The 27,219-nt window shown below is 40.5% G+C and overlaps 1 protein-coding gene across 2 annotated transcripts in view; it reads right to left on the reverse strand.

Annotated features, from left to right (window-relative positions):
- nol4lb (nucleolar protein 4-like b) overlaps positions 1 to 27,219 on the reverse strand; it is a 371,742-nt gene that overhangs the window by 330,156 nt on the left and 14,367 nt on the right. Inside the window, exons 1-2 of one of the 2 annotated variants that reach the window (XM_072241828.1) lie at positions 10,010 to 10,170; positions 9,562 to 9,891 (exon numbers count right to left, since the gene is read on the reverse strand). In XM_072241828.1, the coding sequence (XP_072097929.1) occupies positions 9,562 to 9,846 (285 nt within the window). In that variant the 5' untranslated portion in view covers positions 9,847 to 9,891; positions 10,010 to 10,170. Of the gene's footprint in view, positions 1 to 9,561; positions 9,892 to 10,009; positions 10,171 to 27,219 lie in introns of those variants that run through there. The other variant, XM_072241820.1, reaches the window with a different exon arrangement.

Consider the following 27,219-nt stretch of genomic DNA (forward strand, 5'->3'; position numbering starts at 1 on the left):
ATTTTGATAATAAATGGAGCTTTGAACCATGAAGTTCTGATATATTTTCTAGTCTTTTTGTCATCCTAATTACTTTTTCCAAATAGAGTGAAGAAAGATAGAAAATGAAGAGAAAAAATTCTGAGCAGTTTACCAACCTGTGGGAATGTGACATTTGTTTCAATTGTTCCCTTGCAGGGCCAGACAGATTGAGGAATATTATAAGAATATATTATTTTCATTTAAAAATGACATGCTGTTAAGCATCAGTTCTAACTGCCTGCAGCAGTTATAACTGGCAATTAATGTGTAAATGTAGCAATTTCTTGTAACTCCAGAAAGAATAAGGGCAAACTGCCATTTTTACAAAGCATCAAGTAAAGCAACTTGTCCAGTATTCTCCTTGTTGCAGATCACTAGATAATTTACATATATACATTGGTCTGACTATTAAGTTCACTGTTACTTAAAGAGTAAAAATCTGCCTCATCTTCTTTTCTGGTCCTTCATTCATTCTACAGTTAGCAGCAGTGGTCTTACCTACAAGTAAGAGTTTTGCAGGCTTTAACTCTGCCTGGATCTTCAACTATGATATTTTGTATACATTGCCAAATATCAGCTATTTGATACAACCTAAGAGTTTCGAACTGTCAGATAATCTGTTAATCCAAATCCATTTTTAAATACTTCACAATGAGATGAAAGATAATTGACAATTTTAGCACTTCTTTACCGGAGAATATATTTTATACATTTGTGACAACAGTAATATTATTGAAGAGGTCATCGGCAGATTTGGGCTAAAGGTTCAGAGATCCAAGGATAAATCCCATGATACAGGTGGCAAATTTAAATATGATAAATATGGGCAAAAGTCTGGTATCAATAATGGAGCTGCCAAACTGTTGTAAAACTTAACTGCTTTACTCAAGAGGAAATCTGAAATGTGCTTTCTGATCCACAGCGAGAGGTTGACACTCAACCATCATCTATAAAGATCAAACAAGCCACCCGTTTGTATTTTAAAAAAACTGATATGAAAAGCTATGGCTGCATGTCAGCACATCCTTTTCAAGGAGATTTAGAAAATGTGTAGTCAGTGATGGTCATCTCATGAATGAAAATGAAATAAAAATGAGAGAGAGTGAGAGGCCTCTTCATACTTCATTCTATTCCACCTCTCCTTCACACCATTTCTCACCAATAAGCATGCATGGAACTGATAGTAGGTATCTCCCTTTCAAACCTTTTGATTCTCTGTTCATACTTTCACTAGACAGATAGATTGTCCCTATTGGTGACTCTCCTTTCCTCACTAGGGAAATGCTGATGCTTCTCACCTTCTCTAAGGATGCACTTCTGCCTAAGTAATTACTCTTTAAATAGAGACTGAATGAGCCCATGTTGTACCAGCTAGCAGTTTTAAATGAGAAAATTTAATAGCCAGAAAATATCGTTAGCATTGATTTTGGCTACAAACACAAGTTAAGTTGGTAAATACTGAATAAAAGCTATGAATGGCATTTAGTTTGGATAATTTAAAACACCTAAAATATAATTAAAATATCAATTGAATGAGGTGACATTTAAGGCTGTTTTTGCAAACAGCCATACAGAAGGCAGTACTCTTACTGACACCATTCCATCCATGTGAAGGAAAGTTCTAAAAGTGTGTGCTTAAACATGCATGAAGTTTTACATATCACAGTCAAAATATCATTGAAATTCCTTAAGTTTGCAGAGCAATCACAATGAAAGCAGAAATTAGATTATACATTCTATCCACAACCTAGAAACAACTCTGTCAGCCCAACAGGTCTTTGGCAAGTCTTGTGTTCTACATGAACTTTCTCTCATCTCACTTAGTTTAACCTTATCAACATATCCTTCAATGCCTTCTTCCCTTACTATGTGTCTAACATCTGCTTAAATATATCTACACCACGCCAACTCAATTGATCACGATAATAAGAATTTCATATTCAAATCACCTGGATTTTAAAAAGTTCTGCTGAACAACTTGTTAGAGTTATTGGCAATATTTCCAAATCTGGTTTTCGCTGCAAATAGGAACATCTTTTCTATTCCAATCTTTTCACACCTTCAATAACATTAAAGATCCACCAAACCACCCCTTTCTTAAAGGGAAGTTACAAGAGTCCCATCCTCTTTATTTATTACAAAATATAACCACACAAACACTTGTCAATTGTGACAAGATTTGTATGCTATAATGGGCTACAACATGAAGTTGCAAAGTGTCACTAGCTACAAAGCATCCCTTCCTGATGAACCATATGTGTTCTATGCATATCTGGAACAGAAGGTCAATGAAATGAGATCACCTGCCTTCGATGCCCCTATACCCACGTTTATCATTGCAGACATTGGATTGGCCTTTCTGAGAGTGCGACCATGGGAAACAACTAGCCTGGATGGATATGCTGGCAATGTCCTCAATACCTGTGTGGATTATCTGGCAGAAATAATTACATCTTTAACTTCTCTCTACTCCCATCTGAGATTCCCAATTGCTTTGAGGAGATCACTATCATCCTGGTGCCAAAGAAGGGAAGGTAATGTGCCTTAATGACTCACACTCAGTAGGTCTAACATCCATCATTATGAAGTGCTTTAAGAGGCTGATGGTGGCACATCAAATTTAGCCATCGAGACAACCTTGGCCCACTGCAGTTTGCCTAATGCAGAAACAGGTCCATAGCAGAAACAGTCCATATAGATCTTTTCCAAACCAGCCAACTTGTGTAAAACAAGGTACATTCTAGTTCTAGTCCATAAGACACAGGAGCAGAATTAGGGCATTCAGCCCATCGAGTTTGCTCCATAATTCCATTATGGCTGTTTAATTATCCCTTTCAACTCCATTCTCTTGTCTTCTCCCCGTAATTATTTTGAACTTATTCAATCCCCACTTTTTTGTTTACTGACACTATTTTGGAACAGATTGTTGTTTCTTCCTATTTTTCCTTCAAATTTGCACCCCTTGATCCTCCAGCTAAAGCCTTGCCATCACATGGTCAATTTCCTCGTCTGATCTTTTCCAACTTTCTATGGAGGAGGATGTTAACAGCTGCATAACATCACTAGACGCACCCAGAGAAAACAATTCAATGATGTGTTCAGAGCCTCCCTAAGAAACGTAACATTCACATTGACTCCTGGCCCATGACCACTCTAAGTGTAGAAAGAACATTTAATGTAGTGCTGAAAAGCTCAAAGCTATGCAGTGGGGTCAACAGATACTGTATCTAAATGGTGGAAAGAGTTGACTATCTTACAAATTAGCCATTTATTCATCACACTAGTCACTGCCTGCTCCACTTATGTTCCATTGCCTTCCAGTCAAGATGGCTCCAAGCCATGGTATCCATGGCTCAGATTTAGTTGCTTTTTCTTTAATTGTGTTTTTAGGTTCATGATGATGTTTTTGGAGACACTGAAGGTATTAGAGCTCATGTTATGATTTAAGGAGAGGGATATGGGGAACTAGAGGTCAGGTCATTGTCTAGGCCTCCACTCTGTGTTTTAAGGCCAGTAACGTGGATGTGGGATATCTGTGGTCAGCTATTGGGCTGGGAGACCAGGGAGGACAAGGGTGAGGAATTGAGGATATATAAAAAAATCATTTTGAACCTGTACAACCTCTGCCTAAAAGAATAATTGGGACTGAATAGGAATTCTTGAACTGAAGAAAACTCTGTCCTCAGCAGTTAGCCAAAAAAAAAAGCTTATACTGGTTCTTCCTTGGTGTGCAGAGAGACACACTGAGAGTTGATAATATCATACATAGTACCCTTGTTTGAGTAAGGAGAGGAGGTCTTGCTGATAAGGACAGGAATGAACATCCGTCTGTAATTAAGTCAGGGCCTTGTAAAGGGAATAACTGATAAGGACTGGACAGTACATCCATCTGTAATTAAAACCTTGATTTAGTGAACCCTCTTATTTGTAACTAACTTTTGCACCAACAGACTTGGTGGGAGTACCAGTTCTAATAACATCTGCAACAGTAATGAATGGGGCTTACTATGTATAAATATATGGCTGTAACCTGACTAAGTGGGTCCACTTGTCGGATGATACTTACAGTACTTACATGCCTTCCCTTTGACAACTGGGTCTCAAACTCCTGCAGGAGGATGCGCAATAAACTGTTGTAACCATAAGAAGCTGGCCTCCCGAGTTTAATTCAGATTCGACTTTAACAAGGGCTGGTGCCCCCACCCCTCCAGTCAATGAGGTGTTGGTGGATTCTGGAATCAGATTTCCACGCGGGCAGGAAGCACAAAGGTATGTGAGTCAGTGAGATTGGAGTTTGGGGTTCGGTCATTGGCAAGTCTAGAGTTCAAGGCTTAGTGTCTGCCTTTGTTGTTATCAATGAGTCCTGGGGTCATAGGTGAACTGGAGGTCTGTGATTCTCTGCAAGTCCATTGGGGGAGTCAAAGCCTACCATCTGTGAATCCACGAGTCTGCTGGAAGCTGTCTGAGGGAGGACTGGGGCTTGATTTGCTGTTGCTGTTATGTTGCCTGGTGTGTTGTTATGCCAAGCATTGTTGGCACTGGAATGTCCGCCCACACGTGTCCCCATCACATCACCAGGTTGTTAACGCAAACAACACATTACACTGTATGCTTCAATATACGTGTTATAAATAAATGAATCTGAATCTATGGTTTTCACATTGGCTTCATAGGCAGCATCAGAACCTGCAAAACCTAACTGAAAATGAGCAAGTTTCAATATAGGGAAATGTCCAAAACAAAAATAATTTAGCCATTAATCCTGTAGCTTGCTTTGGATACTCTTTGCTGCTCAACACTATGCAATGACTTTATTCTATTCTCCCAATTTTCCTGGCTTTCATCATCTATTCTGATATTTTCCATACCAGTACTACCAATTTTCTTTTTCCGCAGCTTAAGTGTTAGCTATGGCCGATGGTGAATGTGATAAATACAACCAAATCATTACCTTTTCTCAAACTTCTTCTTGTGCACTGCTGACAAATATTAGTGTTTCTTTGTTCTCACTTTTCAATGAACTATATTCTACTATGTCTGCCAACTCCGAAGCAGGGCCACTACAGTTCACACCCTCACCCACCTTCCAAAGGGCCATTACCTCTGCACTGCTCCACTTTACACTTCCATCACCCAATACCAAACCTGTTTCCATCCACCCAAACTTCCCTTAATACATTTCCATGCAAGCACAGCAGATTCAATAACTATCTTTTCACATCCTCATTTTGCAGCATCTTCGATCCACAAACACTTTCCGCAACATCATACAAGCTACTTGCACTTCTTTCAACTTAGCATTCAGTCTTTGATATTTCCTGTTAATTTAGACTCTCTGCTGATTTGGAGAGATTATTAAATAGATTGAGACTACTTTACTAAGCATTTCCATTCAATCTGCAAGCAAGACCTTCAGCTTCCATTTACTTGCCATTTCATTGTTCCAGTCCCTTCACCTTTGTCCTCAGCCTCATATAATGTTCCATTAAAAGTCAGGAAAAGGCATTTCATCTTTCCTGTAGAACACAGAACAGTCCAGCCCAACACAGTGCAGGCCCTTCAGCCCATCATCTTCTAAAATCAATCCAACCCTTCCCTCCATTTTCGTTCATCCACGTGCCTATCTAGGTGCTTCATCACTTTCCAGGCTCAATGTTAAATTTATACAATTACCACTGCCTACGTTTTTCAGACGAACATTCCCACTGGCACTAAAGTTCAAATGCTGACAGCGATTCCATGACAAGTTTTCTTCAATGTTTTAATAGTCCTAACTGAATGAATTAACTTGCCTGCTAAATCAGTGACAGAAGACTGGCCTGCGCTCGCTGACATTCTGAACGCATATTTTATAATGCTATTCTAAATAGTGGGTTTCTCCAGCGTTCAATATTTATCTTGCTGAAGACAGAGTTAATGTAATTAAGAATGAACTTTACAGCGCATGGGTGTAAAAATACTAAGAGTTTGCAAGATATTTAAGGGCAATAATGACAGGATTTAATGGGCCGAAACTCCTTCCTCTTTCTTCAAATTCTTTATTATTTAAATCTTAGCGGTCAAAAAACTTAGTTTCTTAGTCAACACATTTAATTCCCCTCTGTACGTGCCTGATCAGCTGTGCAGACAGAACAACTCAAGAAAAGCGCAACAGAAAGGGACTCAGACCCGAAATATCGCCCTATTTCGTAACACATTTTTCTGGGTACTTTAAAAAAAAAGTTTCCTGTGCTACGATGATCTGTTGTGTTGCTTTTTAAAAAAAAATTAAGACCGGGTCCTGTCTGCAAATATTAAACTGGCAAATTCAATTTCACAGCAGGCTGGTGGGGAGGAACCGCAGTGTCAGATTGAAGTTGTGTCTTCTGTCTATTCCATACCATCTATTAGGCAAAAAAAACACAACGCGGTTCACTCGAGGCGGGGAAGTTTGGAGCGTCCGGTTATAAATATACCAGTGTTGGTTTGGGCTTTTTTTTCCTGCCTGTGCTGTCACTGTTTTTTTTTAAAAACAGAATGTTTATAAATATATATATATATATAGGAGGAGGTAAGGTTGGGGAGTATAGCAGAGAAATGAAATCTCTCGCGGACTCCAAGTAGTTGTGAGCAACCAATTGTGTACCGCCGGGAGATTAAGGTGGTTGTATCTCCTCCGTATTTGTTTAATTAGCCTCATGTCGGGCCTCTGTCCTGAGCACAGCTGTAAAACAGAGCGTTGTGAAAAGCCATGACCGTGCTGGGTGGGGAGGGCTCCCATTAAAGTTAATAACTGAAAAGGCGAATGGAGCTGAGTGCCTGGGTCCACTCTGGTAGGGAGACAGGTAATGAGTGTCACTATGGTAACGCCAGTGTCTAGATGAGAAGTAGGATCCTGGTAGGCGAGCTCTAATCCCACAGCATGTGCTCTGAAGCTGTGTAAGGGACAGCTCAGAGTTATGGTTTCATAAATGCATTTAAAATATGATCGGTCAGGTATTTAAAGGTGTAAGAACGCAATTTACAATATGTAGGCACTCAGAATTCTGCCAACACTCTGTATTGGTCTGTATATTGTACGCAATCTGGCCTTTTATATTGAAACAATTACATTTCTAAATACCACGATTCATAGCAATGAGCTTCTTCAATTTAAACTGAACTGGGCATTTAGTAAAGATTACGGTCAACGAAAGGGGACGCCTAAAACAAGGTTAGGTTACAGATACAATTTTACTTAATTTAATATTGTTACAAAATAATAAACAAACCAATTGCATTTAAACAATAAATGTACAACGATCACTTAAAATGAACTGGTTGGTGTGGACGTGGCCTGATTAGGGCCACGTGTTTTCAAATTTCAAGCGAATGAAATTGGAGAGTTCTATTTCTGAATAACTTGGATCACCAATTTATTGGCTGCTGGTAACCGGACCTTAATTGGCGATAAGATTCAGCTCGCCCAGTCTCACAAAGAAATTAACAATGTAGTCAGTATAAACTGACAGTCATAATCAAACACGAAATCACTAGGCTCACCAAAACAAACTAGTCAATTTAGCAGCTAATACAAGTTCGTAACATTCAATAATTGTAAATCATTCCTGTTTTATATTTACAACAAAACTTAATAGGACACTAACGGTACAGTAATGTAAAACAGCTAGATACCTGTTAAAGTCCTGATCAGATACCCGAGTGGTGTGGGTTTGTGTCACCACTCCCCTCTCCCATCAGGAAAATATTCTAGCAACACCCCCCCAAAAAAAAACATCCGTCCAATTGAGAGAACACCATTCCAGTGCCGTCCCCTGCGACTCAATTTTGCCTCAAAATAGAATTCAATGCAATAAACCTGCCAACGCGAAAACATTTGTGACAAGTTTTCAAGTATTGAGATTATTAATCTATTTAATGAACAAAGGTTCCCAAAATTTATCTGACAGCGATCAACCAAAGTGAAATTAGTGCATTAATCTAAAGATCTTGTAAAATATGACAACGATATTTTATGCACAATTCAACTTTACTGTTAATATTTAAAATTATGTATAAATGGCTAGCGTTAATATTTGGAAGGAAGTAAAATTTAACTAAGAGTCTTCAGTAGAAAAAGCGCTGAGCACTGACAATACGCACTCGTCCTCCAGCACAGAATTAGGAGCTGGGACGCAGAGCTTGTTGCCTGGCGACGAAGTACACCCAATGTATCACAGCCTGACTTCCACACTTATCTAAATTTGACCTCTTTCCTTATTGCTCTTGGAAAAACCAAAAAGGTTAGCGCTAAATAATCTACATCGCATAAATCCATTATGTGCCAGCGTTCTCTCCACATACACACAAAAGAAAATTCCAGTAAAACAGGTTCCCAATTTCCCTTATTAATCCGATTTCGTCCCAGGCGCCTTTCTGGTTTCCGCTGCTCTCCTCTGCCAGGACTGGCTCATTTAGCTAATTATAATGAACCAGAGAGCGTGGTGCTTGGCACTGCTCATCCAAGTGCAATTTACCTGGTCAGGGGAGTGCTAATGCAAGCTAATTAGTGACTACAGTAGTCAGTGAGAAGCACTGAGCAAATGGGAGGGGGTAGGGTCGGGATGGAGACAACAAGGCGAAACGACCAAAGGGAAGGGAAACTAATAATCAGGCAGGGCAGTAAATGTCACTTTTCTTATACATCGCATTTTTAAATCCATAAGGTTTACTTTTAATAATCCTTCTCTGGAATTAATTTAAAAATCAAAATGAAAGCATCCTATATTCGTACAAGAAAACGGAAGATACAACTGGCATGAGTGTCAGACGTGGTGGCGACTGGCCAAAAAAAAACCCACATCGTTTAAGATGGCACTGGATAAACACAACGATGGGGTAAATATGGGAGAAGAGACTGGTGATGGTAATAGAAACGTACGCACATTTTTTTTAAAAAAAGACCGTTAGAAAAATAAACTAGGAGGAAGAAAAGCAGAGACTGATGGGTAGAGGGAGCAGGAAACAGTTGATGTGTACCAGGGGGCACCACGACAGCCCATCGCTGCAGAATGGTATTCCGGAACATCCACCTATGGCAAATGTGCTCTGGGATTCCGTTATATTTATACATTGCGTGGGCAAAATTCCCACTCTTTAAACATAGGATGTAAGTGAATCGTGAAGTTCACCTTTCCTATTAATGTTCCACACCGGCCGATTTGTAAACTCGTGTAAACTTGCAATAGCATTTTGCAGTTGAATGACTGTGGATTTCATCTTTATCTGGGCGACCTGCATCTGCGACTCTATGAAGTGGCTTGAATATCTAACAATGATTTGGGGATTGGAGCCGAACGAAGTTCAAATGCAGGACTCTGGTATTTGCAGCGAGCATTCATTACCTAATTTTATGTACAGAAGGGTAACCAGGTGTTCCGAAATCAAGCAGCCATACACAAAACTACGTGCCAGATAGAAGCCTCCCAAACCAGCACATAGCACTGTAACTGTTTCAAGACACACAGACAAAACATTTATTGATCAGATAAGTAAATAAATGTTCCCACTCTGGAGACTAACCGTTGTTTTTACTGGTACGTACACCGCTGGTTTTCCGGCAGCACCCTTTTTCTGATCGCCCATCCCCAGCTGGAATCCCTTGGATTTCACCCAAAATTTGAATTTTGCATTATCAACTGAGCTGAGCTCCACTCCGCTCAGGAGCTGCACAATCCGGTCGTATTTTCTCCGAGTGACCGTCTTTGTTTTGCCCGAATCCCCGTAGGTCCTCAGACACCAGTCCTGAAAGTGACCGTACATGTCGCGATCTCCGCCGCTCTCCCAATCGATCGCTTTGTTCGCCATGAAGAAAGGAGGGGGCAAAATCTTTACATCTCCGTAAAAATTCCCCTTTAACAGGAAAGAGAGAGAAAAGAGCTCAGTCAGTTTGGGAGCACTTCGGTACCTTTCTGCAGAGGATCTCTTCACACTACCCCCTCCCCCCAAAAATAATGCAACAGAAGCTTACATAGATAGTCCGGATCAATAAACCTAATGGCCAGGCACGGTCAGTGCGGTATAGGCGGTGAATCTAATTGTGGAAGAGCAGCTTGTTGCAGGTTGGATGGGCTGAATTTGGAAATCACTTGCTGGGAGGCTGGGGCTGGGTAAGGTCCGGTTCAGCCGTTCTAGGTGATGGTGTAGTGTTGTAAATGCGCCTCCAGAGAGGTCTCTATTCTTGGTCCAACCCCCTTTCCTCTTCCTCTTCTCACCCGGTGACCTGATTGGACACAGGGACAAAAGTTTCTCGGGTGACAGCCAATCAATGATGTCACGGCCAGATGTCCCATTTAGGAATGCGGCGGCGTGCGCCTGCGCGGTTTGGGAATGGAGCGCGGGGTATCCTGCGCAGCGCACCTCTGGAGCTTGCAACAAAACCCAGCTGTTAGCTTGGTTTCCAACTCTCCTAGCTTCTGCATTTAAAGCTACCCGCATGGAGCTTTTTTTTTGGATTTTGATACTCTGGGACACGGGCGGACCTACTATAAATAATTTAGGCTTTTCCTCCGCAAATGTCATTTGTCAGATTACATTTGAAGTCCACTTGACCAAGCAGGTTAATGGTAAATGAATCCTGAATCATATCCATAAACTTGTAGTAAAAACAACATTCAGCAGGTCAGGTAAAGTGACAAGGCATTAACATTTCACGTCGTCGAGTGCCCTTCTCCAGTTCTGATTAATCTTCTACCTGAAATGCTAGGTGTTCTCCTCCCCCCGCCACAGATCTTGCCTGACCTTTAAAGTGGTTAAGTGGTTCTATGGAGACACAAGAGACTGCACCTGCTGTACTCAGGAGCAAAATAGAAACAAGCCGCTGAAGGACCCAAACAGCTCAGGCAGCATCTGTGCTAGAGAAAGGGATATTGTATCTAAAACCCTGCCTCTTAACCGGGCGCTAGAGGGAAGACAGCCAATCAATAAAAAAGTTAGAGGGTGGGGGAGAAACAAAGGCTCATAGATGATTGGTGGAATAAAATAAGGGAAAATGGTGGGCAAATGGATGGGGGGGGGAATAGGGGAAGTGACCAAAGGGAACAGGAACCTTGGTGAATAGGTAAGTACATGATGAGTAGGTGGAATGAGATGACACCACTATCAAAGACATCTTCAAAAGGCAGTACCTCAAGAAGACAGCATTCATCATTAAGGACCCTCAACACTGGGGACATGGCCTTTGCACATTACTGTGATTAGGGAGGAGATACAGGAGACCTGAAGGCCCACACTCAGTCTTTTAGGAACAGCTTCTCTCCCTCTTCCATCAAATTTCATGAATACTGTCTCACTATTCTATTTTGCACTATTTACTTTTTATTATAGCTTAGAGTAATTCTTTATATCTTGCATTGTACAGTTGCCACAAAACAACAAATTTCAGGGCATAATGTCAGTGATAATAACCCCGATTTTGATTTGGCTTCTGAGCTGGACCCACCAGGAAGGTTTTAGGGCCCTCTCCTTCTTTCTGGATACACCTCCATCCCCCATCCGGAAGGGCTTCGGGCCCTCATTTCTGGAGCAAAAAATCAACCATATCTCATCCACTAACACCCTCAGTTGCCTGGCAGAACTTGTTTGTACCCTCAACAGCTTCTCTTTTGATCCCACCAATTTTCCACAATTCAGATGTGTAACTGTGAACACTTGCATGGGCCCTAGCTATGTCTTTCTTTTTGTTAGCTATATAAGACCATAAAACATAAGAGCAGAATTAGGACATTTGGCCTATTGAGTCTGCTTTGCCATTCAATCATGGCTGATCTTTTTCTCCTCTCCTCAGCCCCACTCCCTGGCCTTCTCCCCGTAACCTTTGATGCCATGTCCAATTAAGAACCTATCAAACTCTACCTTAAATACACCCAACAACCTGGCCTCCACAGCTGCCTGTGGTAACAAATTCCACAAATTCACCAACCTCTAGCTAAAGAAATTTCTCCGCATCTCTGTTTTAAATGGATGCCCCTCTATCCTGAGGTTGTGCACTCTTGTCCTAGACTCCCCCACATGGGAAACATCCTTTCCACATCGACTCTGTCTAGGCCTTTCAACATTTGAAAGGTTTCAATGAGATTCCCCCCCCCCCGCCCCCATCCTTCTAAATTTCAGTGAGTACAGACTCAGAGCCTAAAAACATTCCTCGTATGATAACCCTTTCATTCCCAGAATGATCCTTGAACACTCCTTGTTCCGAATCAGGATCAAATTTATGTGACTTATATGAAAGGAAATTTGTTGCACTGCCTCAGGAGTAGAATGCTAGATATGAAATTATAACTTACAAAAATAAATAAACTGCAATAATTGGGAATAATGAGGCAGTGTTCATTGGTTTATGGTTTATTCAGAAATTTGATCACAGAGGGGAAAAAGCTGCTCCTAAATTACTGAGTTTGGACCTTCAGGCTCCAGTATCTTTTCCCCAATGGTAGCAATGAGAAGAGGGCATGTCTCAGGTGTTGAGGATCCTTAGTGATGGATGCCACCTTCTTGATGCACTGCTTCCTGAAGATCTTATGTCCTTGATGGGAGGGTTGTGCCTGTGATGGAGCTGCTTTTTGCGATCCTGTTCATTGGAGTTTCCATACCAGGCTGTAATGCAACCAGTGAGTTTGTACCTGCTGTAGATCTTTTGTGGTGGTAGGCAAACTGCAGCAGGTCCAGCTCTTTGCTGAGGCGGGGGTTAACTCTAGCCATAACCAAACTCTCAAAGCACTTCATTACAGTTGATGTGAGTGCTTTTGGGTGATCTACACTTGAACCCTTCCCCAGTTCCTTCTCTGCTACATTGTGACTGTGCTGGTGTTGCTTTCTGTTCTTGTGTGGAATTTGTCAATTTTATTACGTTTAACACTAATTTCCTCCCTGATATGGGCTACACCTGACCCTTTTGTGGATCTCTGACAGGGGGAGATAGTCATAAGTTGTTTCAACTGTCCTCCTCCATTCCACACCAACCTGCCTGTCTTTGAACTTGTCCACTGTCCTGGAGAGACCACAAACAATCCAGAATAACAATAACTCATATACCCCAACCATATGACATAAACATTGACAAACAAGAAAAATTCTGAGGATACTGCAAATCCAAACAACATGCACAAAGTGCTAGAGGAACTCAGCTGGCCATGCAGCATCTATGGAAAACAGTACAGTCGGTGTTTTGGGCTGAGACCCTTAATCAGGACTGGAGAGGAAAAAGTTGAGGAGTCAGAGCTAGAAGGTGGGGTGGGGAAGAACACAGGTGATAGGTGAAACTGGGAGGGGAGAGGGGTGAAATAAAGAGCTGGGAATTGGATTGGAGAGAGATACAGGGCTGGAGAAGGGGGAAGCTATTAGGAAAGGACCAAAGCCCATGGAAGACATAAACATTGCATTTTTCTATTTAAGGCAATCCACAGCCCCTGTGTTCCTTTCCCACTGCAAGATTTTGTCTCCCTTGGTTCACATTTTTATTCCACTCCCCAATGTGGAGGAGGCCACATCACAAGTACTAAATGCAATAGATCAGGTTGGAAAATATGCGTGAATCTCTGCCTCACTGTGAAGGGCTGTTTAGCTCCCTGGACGGTGGTGAGGAAGGAGTAGGAACAAGTTTTGCAGGGAGAAAGTTCCAGGGGGTGAGGAGCAGTGGATGGAAGGGATGAATGGACCAGAGAATCACAGAGAGAGTGAGCCCAGTGGAAAGCAAAAAAGCTAGTGGAGAAAGGGAAGGTGTCAACAGTGGTGGGTTTCTGTTGGAGTTGGTAGAATTGCCGAAGGATGCAGAAGCTAGTGAGGACTGGGGAACACTATCTCTATCATGTGTGGGGAGGGAGTGGTGTGAGAGATGATGTGTGTGAAACAGAGGAAATGTTCTTACCTTTCTCTCTGCATTTCTCCTTCTCCCCCACCTGGTGCCATATGCCCATCATCTCCTCTCATGGTGTTGTATCTATCACCCCTTCCTCTCATTCAATATACTGGCCTTTCTTCCCTCTTCACACTCAGTCCTGAGATAGAGTCTTGATCCAAAACAGCAATCTCCTTCCCTCCATAGCTGCTTATCCCACCAACCTCTTCCAGCAGTTTGTCCTTTTTTACTCCTGAATTCCCTGTCTTTGCTTCAGAGTGCAGTAATTGCACTTTATTGATTTTCATACACCAGTACACTGACTTTACAACTGTCTATAAGCATCGGTTAGTATCCATTTTAATTTCTCACTGGCATGGATTAAAAAATAAACTAGATTAAGTTGACGTGGAAGTTTATTACCAAGATCATTTTAGTATGCTGAATATATATATGACACTTTTGTCTTAGATGGTCCTGTGGGATTGAGAACATGTGCTGAGATGACCAAAGAATACAACCTCGGATCTGCAGATCACCACAAAGAGTGACTGGCAGCATGGGTAGATGGATAGTTTATGAAGTATTATGCTCCTTCTGCCATTAATGATGTGCTTTCATGTGTGCCCATTCAATGGATTTGAGATCCTCCATTTCAGCCCAACTGTTTCTTCTCTATTTAAAGCAGTCATCGGTCAGTGAGGAAGTCAAGGAGGCTTTGAGAACACCTTTGAATATTTTTCTGTACCCACTTCATTATCTTTTCCCATGATAGCTCTAAACTGTGTTGAGCACGTCAAAGATAGAGGCTGCTCAAAAGAGCTAATTAAATGTCATTAAGGCCTCCATACTTGGGATGTTAGCCTGGGGGAAGACACTGACATTGGTTCACTAATTCTTCCAGTTGATTTGGGGAACTCGGCAGAGGTGATATCTCTTCAATGCCTTGTGCATGCTGTAGGTACTGTACATCAAGTCGCAGAAGCACATGGAGGGCAGAAATCATTAATGCTCAGCAGGTCTCCAGTCTTATCCTGGGTTTGAGGTTTTGATCTTCAAAGACCTTTTTTCTTAGTTATCCAATAGCTATGCTGGTGCACTGAGATATGTTGAACGTTTTAATTTAGCATATTACACAAAGCAGCCATGTGCCTACTATTTGATTCATATGAGGCGTAGAAATTTCTTTTCATGAGCACATATTACGAAGAAACGAGTCTAAACGTAATTACTACATTCGAAATTAATATATTCAAATTAAAGTAAAACTAATGAGATAGAATGTTTACTCTTTGAACGTTCCTTTTAATTGTAGAACTGTGTAGAAATACACAGGAGAAAACAAAACCCTGTTACAAACAGACCACCACGAAACGCAGAATAATTATTTCGATATTGCGCTATTGCTAACTATTCAAGTTCCCGCCTTGAAACCTGAACCCAACTGCTAAATTTGTTTTCGTCCTAAAAGAGATTTACTTCTTGAATTCTGCGCCTAATTATTGAAAATAATGTTTGTTAACCTTCGTTTTCTCGGCACATTCTTTGATTGGCGCACTTAGAAATGTCAAAGAGAGTTTTCAGTACAATACCTTTGCAGGTAAGTAGTGAATTGGACTATCCAGTTTATTCCAAATTTAGGGGGATGACTGGATAGAAGTTCCAAAATGACAGCTGGATAAAAGAAACACAAATACTTTGTCTTTGCTCCGAAGTGGCGCATTCATACTTGTAAAACATTATAAAGCAGGTTGAAACAACAGGTTAGTGATAAACCATATGTTCACATTGAACAGCCAGTCGGGAATTTACTTCTCTTGGTAAATAGCCAACTAACCTGGAGCTGCCGTTCATCTGTTGCCATGGTTGCACTGCAGTAATATTCGGTTGAGCGCAAATCCACAGATCCAGTATGGTTCGGTCACAGAATTTGTTTCGGAACGTGAAGTTGCTGGAACGATATGCCCGTCACTCCCCAGAAAACAACTCAACAGCCGAAGGGGGCGAGATTGGGCTGGATCCCAAGTGCTAAACACATCACCAGCGACTGTATCACTGTATTTCCAATTATACGATGTCCGGTTTCTCAAGATTTTCAAGTTTAGATAGCGATCTTGATACTGATTTTATTGGCTCACTAACATGGCATAATCATTGTTATTTTCATTTCCTGTCAATTAAAAGCCCATGTATTTGGTCATTCTTAATTACGCGTTTAAATATAGTATGCCTTATGTTCACGTGGAAATTATTTCTTGACAAATTTTCAGCATTTTTTAAAATGAACAAGTATTATATACTAAACACATGCTGAAGGTTAGGAGATGATGTTGGCATTGCAAAGCGGTTGAGGGTAGTTGTAATGAACCATCACAGAACACACCTACAATTAATCGTATAAGAAAGCTATGAAAATGCTTTTGGAAAGTAATCAAATCCCAAGTCTCAGAAATCAATCATAAAGCAATTGAACAATATTATTGTGTCTTATGGACTTGTAATTGTTCTTATGTTTTTGTCATTCTCTGTATGAATGTGGTAAACACTTGTTACATATTATACCATATACACCATATGTAATGCCCTAGTTCATATTTTTTTACTGTTATGCTGTATGTATTTCATTTTGTGCTGTTCTGCGCGAGCTGCTTGCTTTCTGCTGTTTGGGTTACTGTTGAAGATAAGAGAGGAGAAATGTGTGTCATCTAATTAGGATGGTCCGATTAAGGGGTGGTTTCTCTGGTGAGGGACACTAAGGTTGGGCTTGGAGCTCTTGTTCGAGAGGAGATAAAAAGAGAAGACGCTGGGCAGAACCGGTTGTAGGAAACGATCCGCTGGGAGACCCGTTTGTTCGAGATGGATTGCAAGCGATGTTGTTGGCTTTCCACTGACCGAGGGCCCAGTGCGTGAGTGCCAGAGAAGTTCAAGATGAGCTCCAACTTGAGCGCGTTTGACTATTTAATTAGAACGGGCCCTTTTCTTTTTGTTATTCTTTACTAACTCTTCAGTTAAGATTCATAAATATAATTCCTTTGACAGTATGCATTTACTGTCTGTTATTTCGTGGCATTAATTTATAACAGGCTAGCGAATTACACAAACAAGGGTTTTGGGGTGGGCTCGCGCCTCAGTCTCACAAGTTTGGCGGGGCCGGTGATTGTCCTCCCAAGACTTACACAGCCGAGAAAATCGGGGTGTTTCACAGAGGAAATATATTTCCAGATCACAAATGTCAGTGAGCTTAATTACTTGCACCTTGGCAATGGCATGTTGCATAGTGTATTCTCCAAAAATAGAATTAAGAGCTCACATATATATAATTATTAAATATTGTGTGTATTAGAGTGGATATGTTTACTTTACACAAGAACATTTCCTGTGGAAATGTAAATTGGAGAGTTTGGACTAAATGTGGATTTTAGGTGAACCAATATTTGAGGATATGGAATAATTAATTCTGAGAATGCAAATGCAATCTCTTTATTTATTGAGAAGTCAAATGTTCTTCCTTCTTTGTTCGTGGCACGTGGATTTGCTATATTTATAGTTAAAAGCAGTATTGTTTCACTGCATGCGATTGATTCAAAGCAAGTGGTAGCTAAGATATTTTGTTCTCTTTGCCTACCCAGATTCTAAACCTTAAATAATGTTGGCTGACACGAGGTTGCTATTTACATGGTGGATCAGTTGACTTTGGCATATGAGATTGCTGCGTTCCTCATTTGATTCTTTTTGGTAGAGCTAGTCACCGCTGATGTTATTTCATGTAGGCAATTTTGACAAGTGGCCCAGCCTTCAGAATATGGACAGATACTCAGGGTTTATCACCTAGGCACAATTTCCAAGAACAGCATCATTGGTGATATACCTTGAAAATGAAGATTAGTGCTCTCATTCTCCTGAAACATTTATACCCTAAAAGTCTAACATTTTCTTTGATCATAGCTTTCTCACACCAAAGTTCCATTTGCTCCTTCTCGGAGTCCAACTTTTCTTTGATAACGTTTTCTAAAAAGTTCTCTTGCTGGAGAAGCAGTATATAAATGCAAAATCTAATTATTCATTTTTTTTCTAGAGTAGCCCCTTTTATGTCAACATGGACATGGTGATAGCACTAAACAGAATTCAAATTAGAAGTCAGAGGGATACTTTTTAGGAAAGTGTATTATTGGCACAGGTGGTTACCTGACATAAACAGAAATCAGGAATTTTAGTATAGAGCTCAGCAGACAATTCCTAATTTACCATCCATTAACTTTAATGAATGGAAAGTCCTGTGAGGCTTCCTATCCTCAATGCCTGAATTGCTCATATCATTTGGGTGTGCAAATGATTTGAATTATCACAGATAAATTATCCATAACTGTCTCAAATAAACTGAGTTTCTAATTTGTCAAAGGGGGTAGGGTGTTTGCCAGGATAACTTATATCACATAAAAAGACAAGCAGAGATTTCCAAATGCCATACAAAATAACACAGTAATTGTTTAATGACAAAGTGTTCTTAGAATTAAGACATGAATCATACCAATTCATCATAACTTTAAGTATAAAACAGAATAAAATTCATTGAAGCCTTTTTTCCTCACAAGAATGTGAATTAAAGTATTGATAATGATGCACAGAAAGTAAGGAGTTAAACAAGGAAACTAGACTATATCATAACAGCACTGAAACTTCTCAAATCACATTTACAACTACGAGAGTGAATTCTCATTTGAGAAGGGTGTAGAACAAGCAATAGCAAGATGACCAAGCCATGTACACCACCCAATTTAAAAATAAGTTGGTGGTTTATGTCAAACACCAGACTTACCACTTATTTTACCCTCCCAATGGTGTTACAAGTATTGCCAGCAATGGTTGTAGTTTTGTTCCAAATCCCAGACAAAGGTGCTGCTATTCTTCAAAAATGTCATGGGATCATTACCATTCACCCGAATAGGACCTTTCATCTAGAGAATGGCAGGAGTGTTTAAAAAAATTTTCATTATATTATACTAGAATTCACTAAATTAGAGTTTTATTTTATTAGTAAAATGTTTGCTAAAAAAATCTAGACGATTTATCCCTCCTCCCTTAGATAATGGTCAAAAGTTCCCTACAACAGGAGTTGCCAAACTTTATGCTGTGGACCCTTATCAGTAACTAAGGGGTCTGTGGACCCCAGGTTGGGAACCCCTGCCTGTGAAACTCCAGTAATCACTTCTTGAAATCCCTTCCCTCCTATATCCAGCTATCCAATCAAGCTGAGGTTGGAATACCCAATCCTACATACAGACCACCCAATCAAAGTGACTAGATCAAATATTGTCTGCAAACTATCAACTGTCTTTGATGTTCCTCCTTATTTTTCTTTACTATGCTTATTCATCTGTAGCTCCCTTTCTCCCTCAGCATGAATCCCTGCCTCTCATTCATTTCCTCTGTGCCATCTTCAAGATTATTTTATTCTAAAGATTCCCTTCCACCTTGACTCTGCCAACACTCCTTATTTACCTGGCACTATACTGGATGAATAATGTAGCAGGTGAAGAACCTCACAATATCAAACAGATATTGTCCTTTCTCCTTTGAAAACTACTAGCATCTGTACTGATGCCTTTCAATACTTTTTCCAGAATATGAAATGCTCTGTTCACATTAACTTTTCCACAACCTTCCATCCCCCTTTCTTTTCCAAGGTCTGTAATGGAACTAGGAGATGCCAGCTCTGATAATTTCTGTTTGAATCCATCTTATTTTTCTGTCCGGAGTACTAGTGGGATGACAGCTAAGGTCACAAATGTTATTGTCTGTGACCTTGGTGTATATTTTCTCCCTGTCTCTCCCGATCCCTCTGGAGCTTTTGATACAATTACACCATCTCCCCCTGGTACTATTCACCTGCTCACACATCAGAATAAGCACACTCAGTTTTAATGACCCATAACCTTAGTTTAGAATGAGTTTGAGCAAAGGTTCTGGGATGGAAAAATAATCCTCTGAACCAAGCCAAACCCTACAAGGTAAAGATTAAGGTATTTTGGTAGGATTGTGTACAAATGCAAATGTGAACTATGATCTACTTTCAAACTCCTATTTGGAAACATTCAACAAATTGTGTAAAGCTATTTAAAATATTAATGCAGGTGGGGTATTTTTTATCAGCATTGGTTTTATAAGTGCTCTAATATGGTCTCATTCAGCTTGTTCCATAGATAGTAAAACATGCCATTTATGAAGCACAGCTATCTCATTTCCTGATCTCCTGAATCCGTCAATAGCTTTCATCCTTATCTTTCTAGTCCTAAGCATTCTTGGTGCCTTCTTGCTTTTTGTCAAAACACCATTGCTCATTTTTGCTCTATTTACCCATTATCTCTGCATTTGCTAACCCCAAAATTTTGTGTGTGCTACTTGCTAACTTACAATGCTTTATTTTAAAACATTCACTTATGTTTTTAATTCTAATCATACATGCCAACACAACAATCTCATAAGATAACTGTGTTTCTCTAGTCCCACAATTTAATCACCTCACCACTAACAGCCATACTGTTAGGCTGCTAAGGCCCAAAACTCTGGAATACTGTCCATAAGCATCTTCGCCTCTCTCCTTTTTTACCTCTCTGAAATGTATGGCTCTAATATCTGTTCCAGTATCGCCTTATGTGGTGCAAATTCTGCTTGATTATGCTCTTGTGAAGTGGCTTGGGACATTTTACTGTACTAAATGCAGGTTGTTTTTGCTGAATAATGGATGATAAGTTCTTATTAAAATAAGCATGAGATTTCAATAATTGGTGGTATAACATAGGTATTGTGCTTCTTTATGAACTAACTGTGTAACAACTCAGAGAGTTCATAATTATTCCTAGAAAATTATATAAAAATAATTCACATGGCATTGTTATGGATAAATAAAAATATACCAAAAAATGTTATTTTATGTTACATTTGTATTTCTCCACATCTGTTATGACAACATGTGCATTTATATCAAAAGTAAAATGCAGTCCATTTCATCTCTAAGACTTCAGACATGTTAATTCCCGGGAGATCTTATCACTTGGTGCTGGGCTGTGCAACAAGCATCATTTGAAATTCAGATCATTCACAAACTAGCACTGCACTGTGAGGCATTGAATGTAACTATGACCAATAAATAATGGAACTCCTGTGAACTGTTTATTGGATGTCCTCTCTTTCTGAACCACTATGACAATTAATGCATTATATGTGATTTATTTAGATTTTCATCAATGAGTACTTCTCTCTCACCATTGACATATAATTAATATTTTGGACCCTTTCTAAAATGTGCTCAGTAGTTTTACATTTCCGAACTGTGATTTCACACTTCTGTTTGGACAAAGGCTTCTTCATGGATAAAATAAAATTTCCTCGCCTAAAAAAATTCCCTGTTCAGTCTTGGCTGCACATGTCCTGAATCATATTGGCAGAGAAAAACTACATTTGCTAAAACACAAAGGGAGATTTTTGTGCATCTATGCACTGGCAAAAATTGGAGCATGTCACACCTCCAGTTTGAGAGTTTTCAGCAATTCATTCTGCCCTCTAGAGAAATGATGTAGAGAGTCTATCCTATTAAAACCTCGTAAGTGAAATACAAACTACCAGTCAAAGTAACAATATTACAACCATACAAGGACAAAAAAAATTGCAAATGATAGAAATCTGACTTACAAAAGGAAGAGGTTAGAACTTCACAACAGATGCCCCAGGATGTCTAAAGACAGAACAAGGTGTAACATTTTAGCTCCTAAAAACAGAGATTGCAAATGATTACATTCTGATGCTATTTCTAAGGAAGTATGTCCTCTATTTATTTAGAGCAGGGGTTCCCAACGTTTTTTATGCCATGGACCAATACCATTAAGCAAGGGGTCTGTGGACCCAGGTTGGGAACCTCTGATTTAGAGATACAGAATGGTAACAGGCCAAAGATCCCACACTGCACATTACACCTAGTGACCAATTAGCTTACTCACGTGTATGTATTGGAATATGGGTGGAAATCAGAGCACCCAGAGGACACCTACACAGTCACAGGAAGAATGTACAAACTGTACAAACAGCAACAGAATTGAATCCAGGTCACTGATACTGTAATAGCATTCCGCTAACTCCTACGCAACTGTGCTTCCCACGTACCAAGTCTGTGGATTATCTTTTTTAATTTGTTTTGTTTTAATGTATTGGAAAAAAAGTAGAGCCTATAGTGGCCTATAGCCAGGTGGCAGGTGTACCTAATAAAGTGGCCACTGAGTATATACCTACTTTGATAATAAATTGACTTTGAACTTTGAACTCAGTACAACTGTTGCGTAATGGAAGTCTATGATTTTGGGTTTGTGACTTGATCGAGTTGGTGAGTTGAGTATGGAAAGGACATTGGGCGGATAAAGAATCAATTGTAAAATCATGAGTTTTTGTTCCTCTCTGAGTGAACAAAAACTCTCTGTTTGTCTAGGTTCTGCATTTGACATTTCTTAGCTCCTTTTCATAGTCAGAGAACACTAAAACAGAGAAACAGGCCTTTTGGTCCATCTAGTTTGTGCAAACTATTAATCTGTCTCGTCCCATTGACCTGCACGCTGACCATAGCCCTCCCATCTACGTACCTATCCAAATTTCTCTTGAATGGTGAAAACAAACACATCACTTTTGCTGGCAGCTCGTCTCACACTCTTACCACACTCTGAGTGAAGAAGTTCCCCCACGTGTTCCCCTTTCACCCCTCACCCATGATCTCTAGTTCTACCCTCACCAAACCTCAGTGGCAAAAGCCTGCTTACATTTTCCCTATCCATACCCCTCATAATTTTGTATACCTCTATCAAATCTCCCCTTATCATCGTGCTTTAGGGAATGATGTTCTAACCTATTCAGCCTTTCCCTATCACTCAGATCATCAACATACTTGCAAGTTTTATCTGCACTCTTTCAATCTTATCAATACCTTTTCTCAAGGTAGGTGACCAAACTGGACACAATATTCCAAATTAAACCTCACTAATGTCTTAAACAACTTCAACATAACATCTGAACTCCTGTATTCAATACTTTGATTTATGAAGGTTAATGTGCTCAAAGGTCTCTTCATGACCCTATGTACCGTTTGTACTTGTGACACTACTTTTAAGGAATTATGGATCTGTATTCCCAGATCCCTCTGTTCTACTGCACTTTTCAGTGCCCTGCCCTTCACCTTGTAAGACCTACGCTGGTTGGTGCTGCCAAATTGCAACACCACACACTTGTCTGTATTAAATTCCATCTGCCATTTTTCAGCCCATTTTTTCAGCTGGTCCAGATCCCAGAGCAAGCTTTGATAGCTTTCTTCATTGTCCATTATGCCCACAATCTAGATATCAACTGCAAATTTGCTGATTCAGTTTACTACATTATCATCTAGATCGTTGATGTAGATGACAGCCTCAAGGCTGTGTGCTGAATCCTCTTCTGTACTCCCTTTTCACCTATGACTCTGTTACTGTACATGGTTCTAACTCCATAATCAAGTTCGCAGACGACACCACGGTGGTTGGCCTGATCAGAGGGGATGATGAGACAGCCTACAGGGACGAGGTCCAGCACTTGGCCGTGTGGTGTGCCGACAATAACCTGGCCCTTAACACCTAGAAGACCAAGGAGATCATTGTGGACTTCAGGAATGCTAGGAGCCACACTCACGTCCCCATCTACATCAACAGAACTGTAGTGGAGTATGTATCAAGCTTCAAATTCCTTGGAGTCCACATTTCCGAGGATCTCACCTCATCTGTGAACTCGTCCATCTTGATCAAAAAGGCGCAACAGCGCCTTTATTTCCTGCGGAGCATCAAGAAAGCTCACCTGTGTCCCAGGATACTGACGGACTTTTACCGCTGTACCATTGAGAGCATACTCACCAACTGCATCTCAGTGTGGTATGGCAATTGTCCCGTATCAGACCGCAAAGCACTCCAGCGTGTGGTGAAAACTGCCCAGCGGGTTACCGGCACCCAATTGCCCACCATTGAGAACATCTACCATAAACGCTGCCTGGGCAGGGTGAAAAGCATTATCAGGGATGCATCTCACCCAAACCATGAACTTTTTACTCTCCTCCCATCCAGTAGGCGCTACAGGAGCCTCCGCTCCCATACCAGCAAGCACAGCAAGAGCTTCTTCCCTGAGGCTGTGACACTGCTGAACCTCACATCACAGCGCTAAGCAGTGTTGCATCCATATTGTACTGTCTCAGTACTTTTATAATTGTGTGCTGTAGCACTTACTTTTTATTCGCAGTTATTTTGTAAATAACACTATTCTTTGCATTTCTGGTCAGATGCTAATTGCATTTCATTGGCTTTGTATCTGTACTTGGCACAATGACAATAAAGTTGAATCTAATCTTATCTAATGACAGACAACAACAGATCCAGCACAATCCCTGTGGCACACCACTAGACATTCAAAGAAGCAACCATCTAATTCCACCCTCTGGCTTCTCCCACAATTTATTACCTCATTCTGAATGACAAGTGACTGAACCTTCTTAACCAATCTCCCGTTTGTGTCCTTGTCAAAAGTCTTGCTAAAATTCATGTAGACAACATCCACTACCTTGCCTGCATCAACTTTCCTGGTAACATCCTTGAAAATCTCAATAAGATTGGTTAGACATGACCCACCACACACAAACCCATATTGACTATCTCTCATCCCTAATCTTTCTCTATCCAAATACTTAGATGCCTAGTCCCTTAGAGTACCATCCAATAGTTTACCAACTGTTGATTTTAGGCTTACTGGCCTATAATTTCCAGGTTTATTTATAGAGTGTTTCTTAGACAACGGAACAACATTAACTATTCTCCAATCCTCCAGCACATCACTCAAGGCTAAAGTAATTTTAAATACTGTATCTTTGCTAGAGGCCCCTGCAATTTCTGCACTATCCTCCCACAAGGTCTGAGGGAAGACCTTGTCAGACCCTGGGAATTAATGTAACCTAATTTGCCTCAGGACAGTATCACCTCTTCCTCTGTAATCCGTATACATCCATGACCTTGTTGTTTTGCCTCTGTGCCCATCCCCCGAGTAAGCGCAAATGCAAAATATCCACTTAAGATCTCCCCCATCTCTTATGGCTTTATACATTGATGATCACTTGACCTTCAAGAGGACCATTCTTTTCTCTTTTTATCCTTATACTTTTTATATATCTGTAGAAGCCCTTGGGATTCTCCTTCACCTTATCTACTAAAGTAACCTCATGTCTTTTTAAGCCCTCTGTATTTCCTTCTTAAGTGTTCTCTTGCATTCCTTATATTCTTCAAGAACCTCATTTGATCCTTCCTGCCTATACTTGCTATAAACCTTTTTCTTCCTAAACAGGGCCTCAGTATCTTTTGGGAACCAAGATTTCTTAAACCTGTTATCCTTACCTTTTATTCTGAGAGGAATGTACAAACTCTGTTCTCTCAAAATTTCACTTTTGATGGCATTCCACTTCCCAAACACATTTTTTCCAGAAAACAGCCTGTCCCAATCCACACTTGCCAGATCCTTAATGATACTGTCAAAATTTCCCTTCTCCAATTTAGAATCTCAGCACATCCTTCTCCGTACGCATCTTGAAGCTAATGGTATTATGATCAGTAGATGCAAACTTTTGAAGATGTAGTATCACACTAATAGGAGATGTGGTATCACACTATCTCTAGTTGAGTCCTCTGTGTATTGATTCAGGAAACTTTCCTGAACACATTTGACAAACTCTATCCCATCTAGCCCTTTTACGGTAGTATTGAGTCCAAATCTATATGTGGAAAGTTAAAATCACCTACTATCACAACCTCATGTTTCTTGCAACAGTATGTGATCTCTGTAAAATCTTGCTTCTCTAAATCCCACTGACTATTGGGTGGTCTATAATATAATACCGTTAATGTGGTCATCCCTTACTTCCACTCATATAACCTTAGTAGACGAGCTCATCAGTTTGCTCTGTGTGAGTACATTTTCACTGACTAATAATCCCTCCCATTCTATCCTGTCTAAACCAACAGAGCCCCAGAATATTGAGCTGCCAGTCCTGCCCCTCCTACAACCAAGTCTCACTAATGGCTACAATATCATAATTCCACATGCCGACCCATGACTTAAGCTCATCTGCTTTTCCTACAATACTCCTTGCATTGAAATACACACAGCTCAGAACATCAGTTCCTCCATGCTCAACCTTCTGCTTCCTGACTTTGTATGTAGGCTTAACAACATCTCTCCTCACAACCACTCCACTATCTGCTATGGGTCCCAAGCCCCTGCAACTCCGTTTTAAACCATCTCCCCTCCCACTCCCACACAAACATTCCCACAAGGATATTAGTTCTCCTCCAGTTCAGGTGCAAACCATCCCTTTCTAAATGTCCCACCTTCCCTGGAAGAGATCTTAATGATCCAAAAATCTGAAGCCCTTCCTCCTGTACCATCTCTTTAGCCACGTTATACTGTATAATCTTCCTCTTTCTGGCCTCATTAGCATGTGGTACAGGTAGCATTCCTTAGATCACAACACTGGAGGTCTTATCCTTTAACTTAGCACCTATCTCCCTGAACTCCCTTTGCAGAACCTCGTCACACTTCCTACCTGTGTCACTGGTACCATGTCATTTCCTTCTCCTAGACGTAAGAGAAGAGAGAAGACACTGGGAATTTTTAACTGTAGTTACTACCTAATAAGTCTCAGAATTTCAGCAATTACATCATGTGATTCGAAGGTCTGCTTGTTCTTCAGGGAACATATGGCCTTTTCATCCTCTCTCAGCTCTAGGTTGGTTGGTTCTAGGCTGGATCAGACAGTTTGCTCTGGGATGAAAGAAAGGACACTCCGGTCAAGGAGAGAGTCATGGTTGAATATTTCTTTGAAATGCTTCTTGCAGCAGGCATGACTGCATCTCTATTGTTCATTCATTTTCCTTCATTCTTGTATCTCAGTGGAGGGTGTGGGGGAAGGGGTAGGCCTAGATGTTTGGGTAGTATCAGTCATAATATCATTTAAGTATTTGTGCATGCCTTTACTGCCAGTGAGCTGATGGACATCCTGTCTTCCTTAATTTGGAAGTATTTGACAATCATAAGTAAAATCATTATTATACGGAAGGAAATTCAGCAGTCAATCTATATACGCCAATGTACCTCTGACCGAAATATCTAGAGAATCAGTTTTGGTGACTGTGCTTGATACATAGGTATTGACTTAGGGATATAAGCGTACACTGCAGGGTGGATACTGTGGCAGTGATACCTTGGAATGATTTACTCCTCAATTGGAGAAAACCACTGGGGAAGGC

The sequence above is a fragment of the Mobula birostris genome, chromosome 2, assembly GCF_030028105.1.
Source record: "Mobula birostris isolate sMobBir1 chromosome 2, sMobBir1.hap1, whole genome shotgun sequence".
Taxonomy (NCBI): domain Eukaryota; kingdom Metazoa; phylum Chordata; class Chondrichthyes; order Myliobatiformes; family Myliobatidae; genus Mobula; species Mobula birostris.